Below are 19,613 nucleotides of genomic sequence, written 5' to 3' on the forward strand. Positions count from 1 at the left end.
ACTATCTACATTTAAGTAATATTAAACGATGATCATTGCACTATTTTATTGATTATATGTTCACATCTATATATTTTTTTAAAGAAATAACGAATAATACAGAGAATATCGAAGAAATTAATTACTTAAATTATAACTAATAATAGAAATAATCTTCGGTCGTCGCTTCCGGTGAATTTGAAGGTGATGTGACTGGTGCATTTGTTCCGACGTAAGCCTCTGTTGTGACACGTGCATTTGCCTCTGTCGTCGGGACTTCATCACCAATTGCTCTGCAAAATTTCAAAAGAATGGATTTGTTTAATTTGTTTAAAATGTTAACAAAAATGACATAAACCATTACTAAAGCTAATTCGATAAATGAATAACTAAGACTTCAGTCATTTATGTTTGAAACGATATTTATAATATATGCAAAATCTTTTTGATAACATGTAGCACGTATTAAGTATAAAGATTTGATATTTTGTTTGTGATGTGTGGACATCAATCATCATGCCAAAATTGTAACATGCATTTAAATTGACATCACAACACCATTTTGACTGCATATTATCGGTCCACCTATTTCGAACAATGGTAGAGTGTGTATCCATTATTGAGGGGGGATAGGAGGGGTCTTGATCCCGAAATCCCGGACTTAAAAAAACGAAATCCCGAGGTCCCGAATTTAAATAAAGCAAATCCCGACATCCGAAAAAAAAGTATTCCCGGATCCCGAAAGGGTCAATCCCGAAATCCCGAGCTTAAAAACACCCGATCCCGGCGTCCCGATAAAGGTCCTATCCCCCCTCATTATTATTTTCGCAATCTGTTATTCTTTTGTACAACAGTGTATGGGTCGCAATGATAAATTCAAGTATTCCTTCCAAAAACATTGTATATAAAGTAAAAAAATCAACTGAGAAATTATATCTTACTTCGTAAGCACAACAACAATGTACTAGTTAACGGTGTACTAGAGTGAAATTAAATAAATCATGAATTCAAAAATTGATACTATATTCCGAAAGAGCATTAGTTATTGATCGAAGTAAGCTAAATAAATATATATAGGTCATGGAGATTCTTTTCTAGATATTTGATTTTTAAAATATGGTTGGAAAAGGTAGACTCGGACTTTTACCTTATATTTGCATTGGTATTATTTGGGTCTTATCTATAAAGAAAGAAAATCAAGGATCAGCTTAAATTTCGTTTGAAGCTTTTTTATGATATATTAAATCTTATATGAACAGATAAATAGGTATTATTGACCAAAATAAATACCTTATATCGTATAGAAAAATACCAAGGGGTCCAAATATCTGACACAAATTCCAAAACCTCACCTAAGTAGATCCTTAAGCCTCGGTCACACCTTACCGAAAAGCACGAACGGATGCCTAACGGATGAAAATAAAAATTGTCCGTTGACAAAATTGTTATCCGTTGGGAGTACGTTGATGTACTGACCGAATAAAATGGACGTGTAACGAATGCATAACGGACACACACCGGATATGCAACGCACGTACCGGACAGAACGGATGTCGAACGTACACCCAACGGACGAGTACCGCATAAAACGGACACCTAATGGAAGCGTACCGGATAAAACGGATTAACAAGATATACAGGAAAATGAAAGGCAACAATAATAATACATGTAAATCGCATAAATATTCATAATGCCGCTAAAGGGCAGTGTCTGACCTGAATAAGAGCTGCTTGATTGTGAAGACGTGTCCTTACTCTAAGATCGATTATGAATAATAAGAATTCATGAACCTTAATAAATCTAACAAACCAATAATTGGCATTTCTTACGCGAAATTTTCAATTGGTATTTATCCGTTTCAGATTCGTTCATTATCCGTTTTATCTATTATACGTCCGGTAGAAGTCCGTTTCTCATAAGTTCACCCTCGGTTTTATCTGTTATACGTCCGGTAGAAGTCCGTTGGTTAATTTATCTTCCAGACTTCCAACGGATGTATAACGGACACGTAACGGATACAAAACGGAAACGAAACGGAAGAGTACCGTAAAAACGACCGCCTACCGGACGTTCAACGGATTGAAAAAAGTTATCCGTTAGGCATCCGTTCGAGCTATCCGTCAAGGTGTGACCGAGGCTTTAATAAGGCAACAGTAGATTTTAAAATCTCCTAAATCGATTCGGAATGGATACATCAACTCATCGTATCAGTCTGTCTTTCTCATTACTCTGTTAGAGCAGTATTTAAGTAACGCGTACACACACAGACACACCAATTTAAGTCCGTAAAGTGTGAACATGTAAAGGCGTAACGTATCTGCTCCGATGACTTAACACCAAACGATGAAGCAAAGTTTTTTATTAGTGCTCAGAAGAAGGAAGCTGACAATGGAAATGTTGAAGTCAACATTTTTCGTCATTGATTCTCGTTTTGAATCTTAATAAAGCACATATTAATTTATGTTCAAACTCGAACTGATTTGTTAAATCTTACGTACTTTTCACAGATATATCGGTTGTCATGGTAACAATCGACGTCATTCCATTTCCCCCAATATCTCATTTCCATGCAATCCTCATTATATTTATTATTAGGCTCTCCCGGCCACCAATTCTCAAAGGTTAAAGCTTGATTGTCACTCCAGACGAAATATCCTTCCCTTTTTGTATCCGTTCCTCCAATATATCGCCAATGACCATAAACTATAGAAAAAAAGACTTACTTTTGTCATTTAACAATATAAGCGCCAACTTTTGAATACATTTTCTATAATAGAACAAAATAGCATGATTAATCTTATATGAAATTGAAAATTTGGCAGTCAAATTAAGAAAATACAAAATCTGCACTACGATTAGGATAAAGTTTTATGGATCTCAAGCGGATAAAAAGACTCCAACCCAGTTCCTTGTGGAGTGATAGAACAGTTTCACAAACAGAACCATTTATTTGAGTGGTAATATTAATAATAGTCTACATAATATTTGGTTATATTGTTTTAAAAGAATTGTAAAGGCATAGGCTCTGCGTTCTGTATCCTTGAACAGTTGCTGTCATCGTAAATTCATTCACCACTACACCTGTTATTTACCCTTTAAATGATTTTTAATAGTATACCGTATACGTAACTTTTGAATTTTTCGAGAACCTAAGGATTATTTTCTTATGAATAGGTCACCTCAGTGGTCTTCAACTTCGAACTTTATTTGGCCTTGAATGAATGGTAAACATAGTATACAACTTTTCAATAGTCATATTTCAATTAAGCAAAACAAATCCGGGCAACAAACTAAAACCGAGGGAAACACATCAACTTTAAGAGGAAAACAACGAAACAACAGACACACTGAACTACAACAAAAGTAAACGGTTACACGAACAGAAAAGGACTGTAGATAACCACTGACAAATTCCCTCTGATATGGCAATATTAACAATACCGCTTAAGTAGAACACTTCGTGAAAGAAATACAGTATAAACAATCAGCACAGAGAAGTATAATACATAATATAATTGTAGTACTGTACAGCATTAAAGTAGTAGAATAGCAAATGATAGCAACGGATACCTTATATGCATTTAATACAGCACCAGGACACAAAAAACGAAAACAAAACTGTGCGTCAAATGAACAAATCAACATCCAAAAACGTGACGTATTTTTTGTGACGTTTATATTATCACAGGTAAATTTCTAAAAATAGAAGAGATTTTATTTACAGACATGTACAAGAACATTGAATTTAGATTGAGTTTGTAATGATGTTATTGTATGTACTTCCTAACCATGACAAGAATATTAAAATGAAATTGTGTTTGTAGTGGTGTTATTATGAGTACTTTCAAAACATGAAGGTTTTTCGTCTTAATCAAAAACGTTCTGATGTGTTTATATTCTGTGTTTCATTTTACGAGATATTGTAAACACAGTCAACGGGAGGGGTCAGTGCACATGTGACATTAGGTTAACCCAACCACATTTTGTTAGGTCAGGCTATCTGAATCATTTCTTGTTTGTTTTTGTTTGTACACCTGTATTTTTGGTAAATCTGGTGTAGAATGCTCATGTGGTCTGTTGTTTTGCTTTAAAAGTATATACTCGGATTTTTTTGGCGATCATTTCAAATACTTTCCACTAATAAACACCGAAAACTAAAATAATACTACAGAACCATCCGTCCTTTTTGTTACGAGCGTACCTGAAGAACGTGATTCAAGAAATGTGTTTCATAAATAGAAAAAATTATATTTTGTGAATTGAATTATGATACTTGAAAAAATGTATTCTATATAGATATGAAAAGATGTGGTATGAGTGGCAAATAGACCATCCAAGTCAAAATTTATAAAAGTCAACCATCATAGGTCAAACTACGATATTCAACACGGAGCCTTGGCTCACACTAAACAGCAAGCTATAAAGTGTCCCAAAATCACTAGTGTGAAACCATTCAAATAGGAAACCCAACGGCCTAATCTATATAAAAAAAGAAGATATGGTATGATTGCCAATGAGACAGCTCTCCACATGAGAGCAAAATGAGACAGCAATTAACAACTATAGATCACCTTACGGCCTTCAACAATGAGCAAAGCCCATATCGCATAGTCAGACTATTTCCTTAGATACGTTTGCTGGTAAAAAAGTTGCTCTTCATAATTAATCGGTATTTTGTACTTGCGACCGTTAATTTCATTTTCAATTTAATTAATTCCTGATAAGTTACTTACATGCTTCGTGCATCTTGTCATGCACATAGACATTTTCACCTTCGTCGTTGGGTTCAACGAGATACGCGCCAGCTTTTTTACACATTTTCTATAATAAACCAAAAAAACATTAGAGTAATATTGTTCATTGCTTAAAAGAAACACAATAATTCCATGGTTAACTTTTTGAAGACAATTTACCTGTAAGTATACTGTGCTGACATTCTTTATATATATATATAAAGCGGGAAGGCTGCAGTGCAGGCGATTTGATGTCACAATATCACAGTAGCATGGGTTCGAATCCCGGCGAGGGAAGAACCAAAAATTTTGCGAAAGCAAATTTACAGATCTAACATTGTTGGGTTGATGTTTAGACGAGTTGTATATATATATGGGTTGATGTTTAGACGAGTTGTATATACATTATGTACACAGCCATGTATCACCATCATTGATGGCGATCCGATGGATACATCTGTTGTAGGGTTGTCACTGACTCAGACGTATATATATATAAGTATGAAAATTACTCCAAACAGTGTTAGAGTTAGATTTTCTACTGACAATTTTTTTTTCGTCCCTTAGCGGGATTCGAACTCACACCTTTGATACACTACATCACATATATATATATATATATATATATATATCAAGAAGAACAAAAATAAAACCACTAGAGCGTCGGATACAGTGCAAGGCGATTTGGTGCCACGATATCTCAGTAGCGTCAGTTCGAATCTCGGCCAGGGAGGAACAAAACATTTTCTTCTGCACACTTACAGATCTAACATTGTTTGGCGAATTATATAACAATATGTTTTTCATCTTTGTATCTGATTGAAGAAATATGTGTTAGTGTTGTCATAGGTTCAGATGTAACATTGTTTGGCTGTTTGTAGACAAATTATATAATACATATATAAAAAAAAAACATAATCTCACCTTATTACTATTTTAACGTCATGCACATTACCAACATCAGTGTCGACAAGTCCATTGCTTAATCCTTGTTAAATGATCGCTTACAGATTGCCAAACACATGATAGCGCTATAGTCACATGTCTTTAACGAATTTCTTTATTTGATGCAATGTGTAGTTTTTGTGAAATTTAAATTCATATATTTAAATGACGCAGTATGTTTTTTTTTTTTATAATTTCACCTTGTGCATTTTTATCCATTTTATGATTGCGACCAGTTGAATCAAATACTTATGTCCTTTACCTGAGCTTCGGCGTATGTTGCCTTTTTGCCAACAGTTCTGTAGTAATGATCTTCATATCTGAATGAATTTGTATTTGATAACCATGTTCCAAAAGAACTGCTGCCTATATATTCATCACTGTAATGATAATAATAACGTTGACAACTTCTGTTACAAATGCTACTATTACTAATGAAACATAAAAATCAACAAAAATTAGCGATATACAAGATTTCATCTGAATTTATCAAAAAAAATATGAAATACAACCACCTGGGTTTTTTATCCAATGAAACACGTTTCCTTTACAGAGCGAGTAGATATTAAAGCATAGCGGTGACAATGTTGGAAGGGGTAAACTCGTTTTACTGGAAATCAGGACAAAACATTGGCAATGAATTTCAAGATGAGAAATTAGTATATAAAACTAGAAAGGAATTTAAGTGATTAATCAGACTTTATTTACGTTTCAATTTTTACGTTTCCATACGGTTTTTTTTTAAATTTTGTGATAAAATTATTGATTATTGAAATAAAAGTAAATAATTTAAAAACTTTCGCGTCCTTGCTTTGTACCAATTGTTTTGACGAAAAAATACCACTCTGTGAAACAAATTAGACAATTTCTCACCTAAGTACAGAGTATCCAATCTAATTAGAAATGGAAATTAGAATACATCGGTTAGTTTTTGTTTGTTTATCTAAAGATTGTGTTTAGTGTTGCCAGTTCAAATGTAATGCAACCATTTAAAATATAAGAGACGTGTGACTATAAAAAAAATCGCTTGAATACCAAAAGGGTGTCAGTCATTTAGAATTGACTGGGTAAATGTCTCCCTTTTTATGTCATTCACCATTATACCATTCCAATTATATAGCAAATGTCGCGAACTGTTGAATTGTGATCGAAATTGTAAATATCCAGAGGACATTATTAGAGAATAATAGAGCGATATAAATTCCGACAGTAAAACGCGTAATTCTGGTGTAAGCCGTCTCAACTACTATTTGTGAAAAAGATTTTGGAAGGCCTGAATTATGAATAATAATAATAACAACAACAAAAATAAACAAAAAACACACTTACACATTTTAGGTGTAATACCACCAATGATTTTCCTCTATTAGTCTTTGTTAAATTTGCACTTTTCAAAAAATTGTGCAGAATGGTGATCAAAAATACCCAAGACATATGTTTATGACACAGAAATATTTGACTGCAATAAAATGTATGATAAATTACCTACAACTGTCAAATTCATGGGAATATTTTTTTCGACCTATTTACGTATACAACTGGATGTGACGTATTACACCTTTAGAGAATATAAGTATCAAGGACCTAAACACATTAGTAAAAACTGTCCAAGTGCAATCCTGCATAAAAAAAAAATAATGACCTTTTTTTCTTTACAATTATTATTGCGTGACTAAACATTTACAGATCAATGTATGAAAATGTCAGGACGTTGACAATAGAGTAAAGTTCACTTAAGGTGTGATACTGTGAATTCATTTTTTTTGTCGTGAATGAAATTTTTTTTCATTTAGGAGCAACATGCTGTCGTGTGTATTATATAACTCAGTTTTGTTAAAGTCCGGAGGCAGAACATTTGTTGAACAATAAGGTTCGAAGTTTACTAATTAGGCCCTTAGTTTTTCTCGTTTGAATTGTTTCACATTGTCATTTCGGGGCCTTTCATAGCTAACAATGCAGTGTGGGATTTGTTCATTGATGAAGACCGTACGGTGAGCTATAGTTGTTAATTTCTGTGTCATTTGGCCTCTTGTACGTTTGATTCAAAACCTTGCAATATTTTACCTCTCACAAATGAAATACTGTTTTTCGTCACATGAGTATGAATCCCAGTAGCCAAGATAGCCCATTCTTGCGCATCTTGGCCCAGCTGATTCGTCGTTTTCAGTTTCTAGCCAGTTACTATATTCCAGTTCATCACTATTGCTTGCAGTAACATATCCACCAGATTGTTCTTCATGAACAATACCCATAAAGAACCATGTGCCTGGTTTAAAATGTGCAAAATCAGCACTGTACTAAATATTGTAGTTACAATGATTAGTCAAATGTGACATTATGTTTTGCAACCTATTGCGAGTTATAATTACAAATGAACAATCAGTTTTATCCCTAGAATAAATTTGGCATGTTTATATTAATCGATATCTACATGTATTGTCATTTCTTATAATTACAATTAAAAAAACAAGGGAAATTTACAGACTTGATACCGAATGGCATATCTCCCGATTTCCAAAATTTTTTGCATACGTGTACTTTTAATCGAGTTACATCGGAATATGTAATAAAAAATGGGGGTCACCATTTTTGTTTTTTTGTAATTTTCATAGGAAAACGTCAATTTTGGCGACAAATTTACTTAGGTATATAAGGGAAATGCCTTTTTTTCGGCTTACCTTTTTAGATTTTCGAATGGATGGCTATTTTCTTATATACGGAGAAAAACAAAAAACTAACATAATATCCAGGATTGCATAGTGAATCCATACACGTATAGAAACTCATATGTCACCATCCTTGTTTTTGAAATAAATGGCTTCAAAGTTGATCGATAGGCCTAGAATTTGACCAAAAACGTGTGACGTTATGGTGTACGGAATATAACGTTATTCCTTCTCAGAGAAATGGAGAAAAAAATATGTGTCGGGATCTGAATGAGTATATTTTATTTTCATTTCCCCTGTCGACTGTCGTAAAGTTCCTAGTAATGCAATATAAAATTCTACTGAATCAGATATAATTTTATTTCGTCCTGCACATGGAATTTCACTCATATGAATTAATATTAATATCGTCTGATTTTCACATCAAACGAGCATATACTTGAAACTTGCGTGAACAGGTTCCATGTGAATCTTATGATAATAGTTCATGCATAAATCAACGGAATTTTGTACACGTTAAATTCACGTAAATATTTGAAATAAAATTATTTAAATAATATCTTTGTTCTAAAATTTGATTAAAACCATAAAAAATACCTTCAGATTTTTGTTAAGTTTACGTGAAAATTAAATGAAACATTTCACGTGAGATTCATCCAAATTACTGATTTTTAACTCCATCATATTAGACAATGGTGGTATCATCACTGCATCCCGTGATGCAGAAATATAGTATTTTAAAAAAATTGATTCATTTAACAGTTTTTTAATTGCTCGGTTTGATGGTTGTTTAACGTTCAGTGGCAAATAGTTCATGCATGTTCGGGACAGTTGTTTATAAAAGACACATTTGATGCACCAGTCAAAAAAGATTAAACATTCTGTTATTTGTGAAAATTATGAGGAAAAATAATGATCCTGGTAAAATACACATTCCAAAAAATAAAATAACAAAACTCCAAGAAAAATTCAAAACGAACAAATCCCTTATCAAATGACGAAATCAAAAGCTGAAAAACATCAAAAGAATGATAAACAGCTGTCATATTCTTGACTTGGTACATACAATACATGTAGTATAGTGTACTCTGCGTGGTGTAAATGTGTTACTTGTTTGCTCAGCAAGTCGGACAAACCTTGCAAACTGTTAACCCGAATAATTCAGTCGTTATATTCCGCGTACTACATTAAGTAAGTAGGAGAGCTCGATTACGGGGAGGGACTGAATTATTCGGGTTAGCAAACTGTATGCAAAATTTCACAAATTTCAACATTCTGTCATTTGTGAAAAATTATTTACATAACAAATCTTGAGATCATATATGCATTCTTTATATAAGTAAAACAACTGCGAAATTTAAAAGTTCCAGCTTGAAATTCAACCTGTATCAGATGTAAGCCGGAGTCTGTACTCTGTGTGCCTTTGTATTTTATCAAAATGCCTAATCCAGAAACCTGTCATGAAATAAAAAAGAAAATCCAGACGATATGCGCACCTATAATATGAGTAGTAACACCAGGTACATAGTTTTAAAGCTGAAGCAAAACGACTGTAGTCCTAAATAATTAGCCGAATTAACCCTATATTATATACTAAGTGCGGGATTAACGGTCGAGCGGACAAATGTTAAACAATATGATGATACGTGCTCTATAAGTAATTTGGTGACAATGCGTATTTTTGAATATGCAGTTCATATAATGGAATGGTAATTTGGAGATCTGAAATGTAGTAGCAATGTAAGAATAAAATTGAGAATGGAAATGGGGAATGTGCCAAAGAGACAGCAACCCGACCATAGAAAAAAAAACAACAGCAGAAGGTCACCAACAGGTCTTCAATGTAGCGAGAAATTCCCGCACCAGGCTAGCATTTCCGTCATTTCGTCTTTGGTGGAAAGTTGATTAATTGGAAATTTTACCGCATCTCCTAATATTTCATTATGGTTTGAATTTTCTAGAGAAGAGCAAAAGTTTTAAGACTTAAACTAATATTTACCAAGAGACTGAAATGTTACACATACTCAAAATTTTCCAACGTTTACTAAAACTAATAAGAAGTGTAAAGATACTATTCCAATAAGCATTAGTCACGATTTTCTTGATGTCTTCAAGGTGTTGATGTCGTTTAATTAATACCCAGCTGTTGCTTTCTTATAAATAGCATATCACATATCTCCATTTATCGTTCTATCAGCAAACTTTTGTACAAATAACATGTACATGTACACAAATTTTTTTTGTTTTATTTGTACTTGTTCTTTTACAAATAAAGTCTCATGTTACCCCACTTCCATAATGAGCAAGCGGTAACGTAGATAGTTTAGTTTTGCGTAACTGTTCAATTTTGGTCTTCCTCGCGGTCTGCGTTTAAACTTTGTCGATTTTTTTGAAAAAATTAGAGGCAATGATTTAAATTTTAACAACTAAAGTTCCAAGTGACGGGTGTAAATTGTAGGATTGATTGCTTTGATTATTGGTTGGTTAACGTCCAGGGGAAAATATGTCATGCATGTTCAGGACGAGAACAAGTTAACAATAAATACAATAGGTAGGTTTTGCAATAGAGGCAGGGCATCCGCGATGATGGTCTGGAAAATTTTAACTGACGCTATACATGTATACATGTATATATATACTTGTATACTTGTTCTAAAAACTAATTTTAAGAAAGGAACTTTCCGGGTCTTTTCCAACGCCTAGTATGCGAGCAATATGGCCCTCAGAGCCCTAAAAGGTAATTTTGTTAATTTTCTTTCAGTCGTTTTGTCTCCCAACTTGTACATGTACATTATTTCCAACTCAAAACTAAAAAAACACCGAATACCCATGCAAGCGTAAATTAACACGAATATAAAATCTAACTGATTCAAGATTTAGCTTTTTTAAAGTCTCTTGCCGTTTGAATAATAAAAAGTCAGTCGTTTGCATGTAAATTTCGAGAAGAAAAATTATAACGGAACCAGGGAACACGGAACCGGTCTGACTACAGCCAGCCCAAACTATCAACTTGCGTTTGTAGACGCAAGTGGATACTCGGGGCTGGCTTTATTCAGAATGTAACGGAACCTGAATGTTGTTATTTTATTTCTGCCGAATCAAGTGCCCATGTATTTCTCAGCCTTCGTTAACTTTCTAATGCTTCATTCCGATGTTGCTGTCCGTCCTGAGTAGACCTTGTTTATTCGATTACAAAGCTGGCACTGTATTTTAAAATATTTCCAAAACTATATCGAGTTTACTCTGTACAGACCAATGAATTTCAGACTGTTTACACATGGAACACAGGAAAAGTTATTCGACTAAATAACCACTTTTTTACATTCCATACAAACAAACTATTTTCTGTATGATTTTCAAACGTCTGCTTGTATTGTGCTTTCCCCCCTAATTATATCCGTATTCTCATCCAAATAAATTTCAATTTTGTCCGAGCGGTGTTTTTGATGACCATTTTAAAACGAATTAATAGTTGTAAAATTCCCCGTTTTTTTCACACATCATCCTATGCTTCTATAAATTAGATTTCTACTTGCAAAACAAAATTTCATGGGGATACGGCGTGAATCATGAATAAGTACTTATTGCAAAAATAAACCAAGGTTTACTTTTGTAAATTGTTATTTGGATGGAGAGTTGTCTCATTGGCACTCACACAACATCTTCCTATATCTATACCAAGAATAAAAATAAAGTGATAAAACTGTGTCTGTTATGCATAAGAACATATATAGATAAAGCGTGCAGATGCTTAAATATCAAAGAAACAGAATATTTAAAAAGTAAAGTAATACTTTTTAAAGATTAACAATGAGCAGAATGATTGCCGGAAAACGATAAAACAATCTATGTCAAATAACCGCTACGTATTGCATCAAAACTCTCGGCACTCTGCATCTAGGGAAAGTTACTGTTAAAAATGTCACACAAAACCCGCTGCATTGGCTTTAATATATACTGTGTGAACGTTATTCGATAACGTCAGGAACGATAACTCATGGCGTAACGTCATTCGGTATCGTGTTACCTTAATGTACTGTAGAAACACATGTTAATCTATTGTAATGATAAAGCAAAAATCATCATTCTTACCTTTTTAAGTCATAAATGAAGAGGTAATACTACGGTTATTATAAAAGAAAAATACACTTATAAATAACAATTATAATTACCTGCGCCAAACGTCAGTCGAGCAATGAAATCGTTCTCGTCATGGTCCTCTATTTCTGTCAGATATCCACCACGGTTCTCACATGCGCGCTGCAATTATTATTAACAATGGATATAAACAATCTGAAGATTAGTATCGAAAATTATACTTACAGCCGATTGCATTGAGTGTATATGTATAGGTACTATCTTTGGTAAGCTTGCTTGCTAGCTGAACCGTGAAGTTATTATTAGGTAAGGTAAACTACCCTCCTTTAGGAGTAGACTATTCCGACAGATAACCAATCTGTCTGTAGGATAAGACTACTCTATAAGGACTGTAGTATACCTTACCTAGTGATGACTTCACGGTTCAGCTAGCAAGCAAGTTAACCAAACATTTTACTTTTACCCACACATTAAATGCAATCGGCTGTACTCAATAAAAACTATTGAGAGTTAGTTATTGTTCCATTACGAAATATACCTAAAACCTATCCAACTTTAGCCCTAGTGATAATATTAATTAAATATAATTTGATTTTCCATTGAAGTCCACCTCATGATATTTTTTAAAAGTTAATTGGATTTGGCCTGTTTTGTAGTTTGTTTTTTTCTATAGCAATTTAGTATCTCATTTTATACAATTCTTTCCTTTCAGAATCAATATCATTCTCCGTAATTAGTCAAACCGAAAACAATGTTTTTCTTTACTAGTTGTCAACAATGAATATTTCGATCATAGTATAAGGTTATTTAATGGTTTGATTTGCAAGAACAGGAATATTATCCAAAGTATATTGATTATAAAAAAATGAATTGTGTAATGCCATATGATTATTCCTTTATATATTAAGTCGTTGTTTGTCCATATTATATCAGAACAAAGACCTCTTTGTTTCCCTATCAAAGTGGAGCTTTCACAATATCATATCGTGATGTCTTTTTTATGGTTGTTATAGTTGTATTTTTATATCATTTTGCTTTTTGTCGTCTGTGTCATCGTTATCATGCTATCATGCTGCAGAGGCGGATCAAGCCATTCTAAAAAGAGGGGTTCCAAACCCAGGATAAAGATGGGGTTCTAATCATATATCCCTATTCAAATGCATTGATCGTCCAAAAAAAAGGGGGTTCGAACCCCCTGGACCCCCTTCCCACTGGATCCGCGACTGTGCTGTTTATTCTTACATTGACTAATAAAACTTAGGTTGAATATACATGTAAAGTTATCTATCATGCTGTTTATGTAGCATGCATCATCTATTTGACGTTACCTCTGCAGCTTTCCAGCCATATGCACTGGATGTTGACGGCCAGTAACAGTGATCTTTGTACTGAGACCATTTATCGGGACATTCATCACAGCATACTAAATATATGTTAAATATAAACGCTTTGTTAGTTACCTTTTGTTGTTACTGTTCGTTTAACAGATTTGATTTCTATAAAGTATTAACAACATATTTCAATGAATAAAACCTAATTTTTATTAAATTAATGTTTTTGTCGAAAAAGACAATAGTCAAAGAGTTTACTGCAATATAAAGTAAAATGCAATAACTTTTTTTTTAAATGTAAGTGTGAAGTTTCGCTAGTGGAAATAATGTAGAACAAAAGAAGCCGATTTTGGTAAGGTTCGTATTGTATAGCCATAAGTTTGCTTGTGTGATTTTTTGTCATTGTTGTTTAGCCATTTTATTTTAGACAATGCTGATGTCTGTTTTATTGGACTTATTTACAAGATATCTGCTCTATCTCAATTTGTTTCCCCATTTAAGATAAACAAAAATAAAGGAGAATTCGTAAAGCCAATTGGTGAATGCTGATTTAATGAATTCATTGCTTACACTGAAAGACAAGGAATTCTTAAGTTTGTCCTTTTTGCAAATAACAAAATATTGCACATTTTCATTAAGACCAAAAAGATTGACATCGTTTTATTAATATGTATAAAGATGAAGAGCATTGAGGATCCGAAATTCCAAAACTTTGGGCGCATTACTGTATTATACACGAATAGAACAACGATTGTCATATGTGGAAAAAGGAGACGATGACCCTTTCCGAATACGAGCGTCCAGCTGTGGTTTTTGATTGGGTTTGTTTTTAATCAATCTTAAGTTATTCATATAAAGTTATTTTATAGTCTGTGTTTAATCGGTCCTTTTAAATGACAAATAATATAGGTACTTGTATCTTCTCTGTACAAGAGTTGTTGAACGTTTTTCAGGCCTAAATACAAACATGTTTAAAAGATTCAAACTTTTTGCAATACTAAAGTGTAATATGCCACAGAAATTTCTTATCAAAATTTACGTTAATTTCTTCTGTAAATTGTAATACTGATTCAATCCCACACACATTGTATACAGCAAAACATATGTGTAATGGGTATTCTATATATAATTCAAATAGTAGCTTACCATAAACGACTAACACAGAGAGCAAAAAGCCACCAAACATCTTCGGTATAAATTCAGTCCTAGTGTCTGATTTTATAAAACTAGTAATTTTATATAGACTCGATGGTCGTTAATTTTTTTTTGCAATCATAAATTTATCTGAAATTATACTTGCCACGTAAAAATTGACTGTAATTGTCTTATAATTTTTTTAATGTCTGTTAACTTGGACCTTTCTGCATAGATGATACATAAAAGGTCGATTTTAACAGCTGATGAAATTATACTCATTAACAAAGATTAGATAACTTAATGTCAAATGAAACGGTTTTAAAATATCCTTTAACAGTGTGGATTTTTAACTATCGTTAATTCATGTCAAACCTAAACCATATATTTGTTTGAATAGATATTTGTGGAAAACAGTTAGTCTAACGTGCTGTTTTGAAAAGGAAAAATGTTACCCGTTCCTGATATATTGATATTCATAAGTTATAGTTAACACATAATGTCCTTCATGTACCTTAGGAAGGATTTGTTTGCGGGTGTAAAATTTCGCTATTTAGACGAAAAGGTGAAAACGAAAAGTTTTTGTGGCTAAAATTTTTGCGGATTCATAATTCACAAATACATATTGGGCGGTAACTAAAATATTTGCAGTTAAAAGGTTGTAAGATCTACATGAAGAGGAAGAACCCAGTGAACAATATGTTTGATGTCGAACTCCGAAACAGCGGTAACGTTTTTCTTCACTACACTATGATAGTTAAGTGAAGCTACGTCATCACTGTTTCGGAGATTTGTTTACTCTTATAGTTCTGTTTAAACACAAGAAATTAAAGAAACAGTTATTTTGATAGTAAAAGGAAAACGGCAAATACATTAAAAAAAACAGTATAAGAGGTAAAACACATGATTTTTATTGTCAAACATTCACAAATTTAAAGCGTCTCAAATTTACATGTCTCTTGATATTTTTGCTCGCAAAAGTTGTCTCAAATTTACATGTCTCGTGCTTTTTTTTTTTTAGCGAAAGTCATTTACATGTTTCGTGACATTTTTGCTAGCGAAAGTTTGTCTTCCATATAATCAAATTGCCAGTGCGTATCTTTTATTGTTATTCAACCAAACGCTTGTCTTTTGTTAACGTTCTTTGAGTTTGTTTTACATTATTATGATCTGAAAAGATAATCAACAGAATACGGGTAACTTAGATATTTTCACAGATGTTGATATTTCTTGTAAATTCTACGAAATTTGAATTTAGTGTACTAATTGGCTTGCAAAATTATCAAAAGTTAATAACAACGCTATTATAATTTGACACTAATGGATAAAGTTATAAATAAGTATGTTTGATTCCCTTTGGAATTTATGTTGTTAAAACTCACATATAACAATTTTAATCAATACTACAGATCTGAAAAAAGATCGTTTACTAAACGAGTTAGCTATTAGAAAGACCCAAACGTATACAAAAATTTTTGCGGTATTTTTGTTCTTGTTTATTTTCAATCTTCGGTCGTCTCTCTGTCTATATCACTCTGCTCACCTCTTAATATTATTCCATATGACGGCTTTGTGACGTCACATCCGTGAACGCGGCCTTAATAACTTTGATCCGGACATATCAACGACGTCATAATATTTAAACCGACTATGATAAGTTTGACACGAACTTATCAAGTCAATTTCCGGTTGCTTGTGATACTAAGAAAAAATTCAAAACGTCAAAAATTTACGTTTTACGGCCTGCAACGCATGGACGTTACGATTATTTCGACGTTTTGTTGGATTTTTCACAAAGAACACACCTTAGAATGATATTTACCGTAAACACGAAGTTTGGGACCTTTTTGTTTATAAGTGACACCTAAAATCCGGACGCATGAAACTATTAAACTATTTGACTGTCCCTCTGGTATCTTTCGTCCCTCTTTTAAACGTGTTGTTTTCATTTTTTTTAATAGTCTTGTAAAACTATATAAGACAATACCTCTGGCCTTTGTTGGTCTTGTATGATTTTTAATTTTAGTTACTTGTGTATGGTTTGAAGTTTGGTGTGGTGTTCGTTGTCGCTGGGCTGGTGTATATATTTGTTTGGGCGCCAGCTGAGGGACGCCTTCAGATGCGGGGGTTTCTCGCTGCATTGAAGACCTATTGGTGATCTTCTACTGTTGTCTTTTCTATGGTTGGGTTGTTGCCTCTTTGACACATTCCCCATTTCCATTCTCAAGTTTACACTAACTAATGGAAGGTGATATTAAAAATAATATGTGAGAACTAATAGCAATCATTCATTGCTACACATTCTTGTGATGAACCTCTGTCTGAATCATGTCAATACCAAACGCTGTGATTTACTGGTAGTTGATGTCTAAACTCTTTTATTAAAATAACGAAATACATCATCGTCATAAAAAATAATTGATAAATTAGTGTAAAAAGTAAAATCCCATAAATACTGAACTCGGAAAATTCAAAACAGAAATTCCCTAATCAAATGGCAAAATCAAAGGATAAAACACATCAAACAAATGCACAACAGGTGTCATATTCCTGACTTGGTACAAGAATTTTCAAATATAGCTATAGAAAATGGTGGATTGAACCTCGCTTTATAGCGCAAACCTCTCACTTTGATGACAGTCTCATCAAATTCCGTTATATTTTCAATGATGTGTGAACTAAACAGACATAATAAATAAAATAGTCAAAATATGGGTACAGCAGTCATCATCGTGTAACAATTTTAAAAGCAACAATTAAACAGAACACAAAAACATCTATCTACAAACACATTCATTGATTCGCGACTCTAAAATTATACTTCCCTCAATTCATTATAATGATGTAACTCTAAATAAGTGTAGGCGGTTTTAGAATTTCCAATCGATCAATAAAAAAATTATACCACCTTCAATTTATAATAATGATGTTATTGTATATTATTGTAGGCGGCTTTTCGAAATTCCCATTGAACAATTATGAAAGTATACCTCCCTCAATTTATAATAACGATGTTATTGTATATTATTATAGGCGGCTTTCGGATTTCCCATCGAACAATTATGAAAGTATACCACCTTCAATTTACCTTCATTATGCTTATGTATATTTCAAAAAATTCATAAAAACATCTTTTGTACTTGTAAAAGTTGTTCTCGGTATAAATACATTTACAAAGGTATTTCAAAATAGTATTGTTCATAGTTTCTTCACATGTTCTTTAATTTTTGTGAATTTAAGCACCCTTTATTATCCCTCAATGTGGGTTTGATTTGACTAATTAATTAAGTGGTATTTTCATTCTTGGTAATATCCAATAACTAAGTCAAATCAGTTTATTACAATTGTGATAAAGTTCCCTTTTCAAAAAGGCTTTGTAAACTCATAATAGAAACCAGTATTACCGCCAGACGTGAGTTTCGTCCATCATAGACTTATCAGTTATGCTCGAATAAAACAAAAGTTAGAAAGGCAAATATAAGAAGTTTTTTTAAGCTTTGGGATCCACTTTGTTGCGCTCCTATAAGTCTCTCATACTTTTGATTTTGCCATTTGATTAGGGACTTTCCGTTTTGAATTTACCTCGTAATTCAGTATTTTTGTAAATTTACTTCATATTGTGTCGGCAACTGCCTCACCTACCTTTCTCGGCGCCCGTTCCTGTCTACACCTTCTTTTTCTTCTGCCACGCTAACTTCAAGCTCCGTCACAGCTATTAACTTGTATATCTAAGCTCTAACCACCTTGCCCACTAATCCAACTGCTTTATTTCCGTGTAGATGTTTTAAATTGGTGATTTACTAATACCTTCTGTGAACTACTGAATCCAACCAAATACAAGGAAAATGTGTCCATGGGACACAGATTATGGCCCAGTTTGCATATAAAGTCATAAAAAAATCATTACCAAAGAACGGCAAATGTGACGCCATCCAAATTCGTACTTGATCTGTGTTTTGTGGTTATAAGCATTGTATATACGTTTCATAAAATTTGGTGGAGGCAAAATATTATTAAAGAACGGAAACTCCTTGTTCGGACGTACGTTTGTACTCACGGACAGTCAAGGTAACACTTAATGCCCCTCCGCTCGAGCGGGTCATATAAACAAATTCGTTATTATACTGAAATTGTACATTCCCGATCAATTCTCGACTATCACTACAACCCCTATACGATGAGGTCGATCTGGTCTGGACGAGATCATGCTGTCATCGAGTATAGTTGATTTGGTCTAGCTAGCCGAGTAAAGATTGTGTAGAGATCGTGAATTGGTCTAAATTATCGAATATAAATTCAATTAGTGGTTAGGTTGGAGTCTTGGTAAAGTCGCTAAGGAGTCAGGAATGGTCGAGTTAAGGTCGTGTACAGTCGGATAGCAGTCGTGTAGAAGTCGTTAACAGGCCCAATAAAAAAATTGGGATATACTTGGTCGTGGTAATTTGGACAATCGTCGAGTTTATCTGATCGGCAGTGTGCACATAGCTTTAATTTGTAGGATCCTTGACGATAGATAATTCTTCGTACTTATAATATACTTATTTTTTTGACTGCATCTTATATTGACTTGTAGGGTCCTTTACAATAGATAATTCAGCTGATCGGTAACAATTCCATCTTTATGCCTTATATAGTATGTACTGTGTTATGTCGCTCGATTAAAACTTACGACGAAAGGTAACACCCGGCCCCCGAAAGCTTTAATGTTGAAGCCTAGGTAGTCAAG

At 33.3% G+C, this 19,613-nt stretch overlaps 1 protein-coding gene across 1 annotated transcript; it reads right to left on the reverse strand.

Moving 5' to 3' along the window:
* Positions 1-31: 31 nt before the first annotated feature.
* Positions 32-15,043, reverse strand: LOC139501073 (C-type mannose receptor 2-like). The gene is made up of 8 exons (XM_071290050.1): positions 14,900-15,043; positions 13,751-13,845; positions 12,497-12,584; positions 7,723-7,924; positions 5,921-6,038; positions 4,714-4,801; positions 2,479-2,683; positions 32-272 (listed from the first exon to the last, which is right to left on the reverse strand). The coding sequence occupies exons 1-8, from the start codon at positions 14,937-14,939 to the stop codon at positions 137-139; spliced, it is 972 nt and encodes a 323-aa protein (XP_071146151.1). The 5' UTR covers positions 14,940-15,043; the 3' UTR covers positions 32-136.
* Positions 15,044-19,613: the final 4,570 nt, after the last annotated feature.

Source organism: Mytilus edulis, chromosome 13 (assembly GCF_963676685.1).
Source record: "Mytilus edulis chromosome 13, xbMytEdul2.2, whole genome shotgun sequence".
NCBI lineage: Eukaryota > Metazoa > Mollusca > Bivalvia > Mytilida > Mytilidae > Mytilus > Mytilus edulis.

Excerpts from the sequence above, each read along its gene's own strand:
- LOC139501073 (XM_071290050.1), bottom strand. The coding sequence starts at position 14,939 with ATGTTTGGTGGCTTTTTGCTCTCTGTGTTAGTCGTTTATG. Across the intron at positions 12,585-13,750 it reads ATGGCTGGAAAGCTGCAGAG|CGCGCATGTGAGAACCGTGG; the intron begins GTAACGTCAAAT and ends TAATAATTGCAG. Across the intron at positions 6,039-7,722 it reads CAGTATTTCATTTGTGAGAG|TGATGAATATATAGGCAGCA; the intron begins GTAAAATATTGC and ends TTATCATTACAG.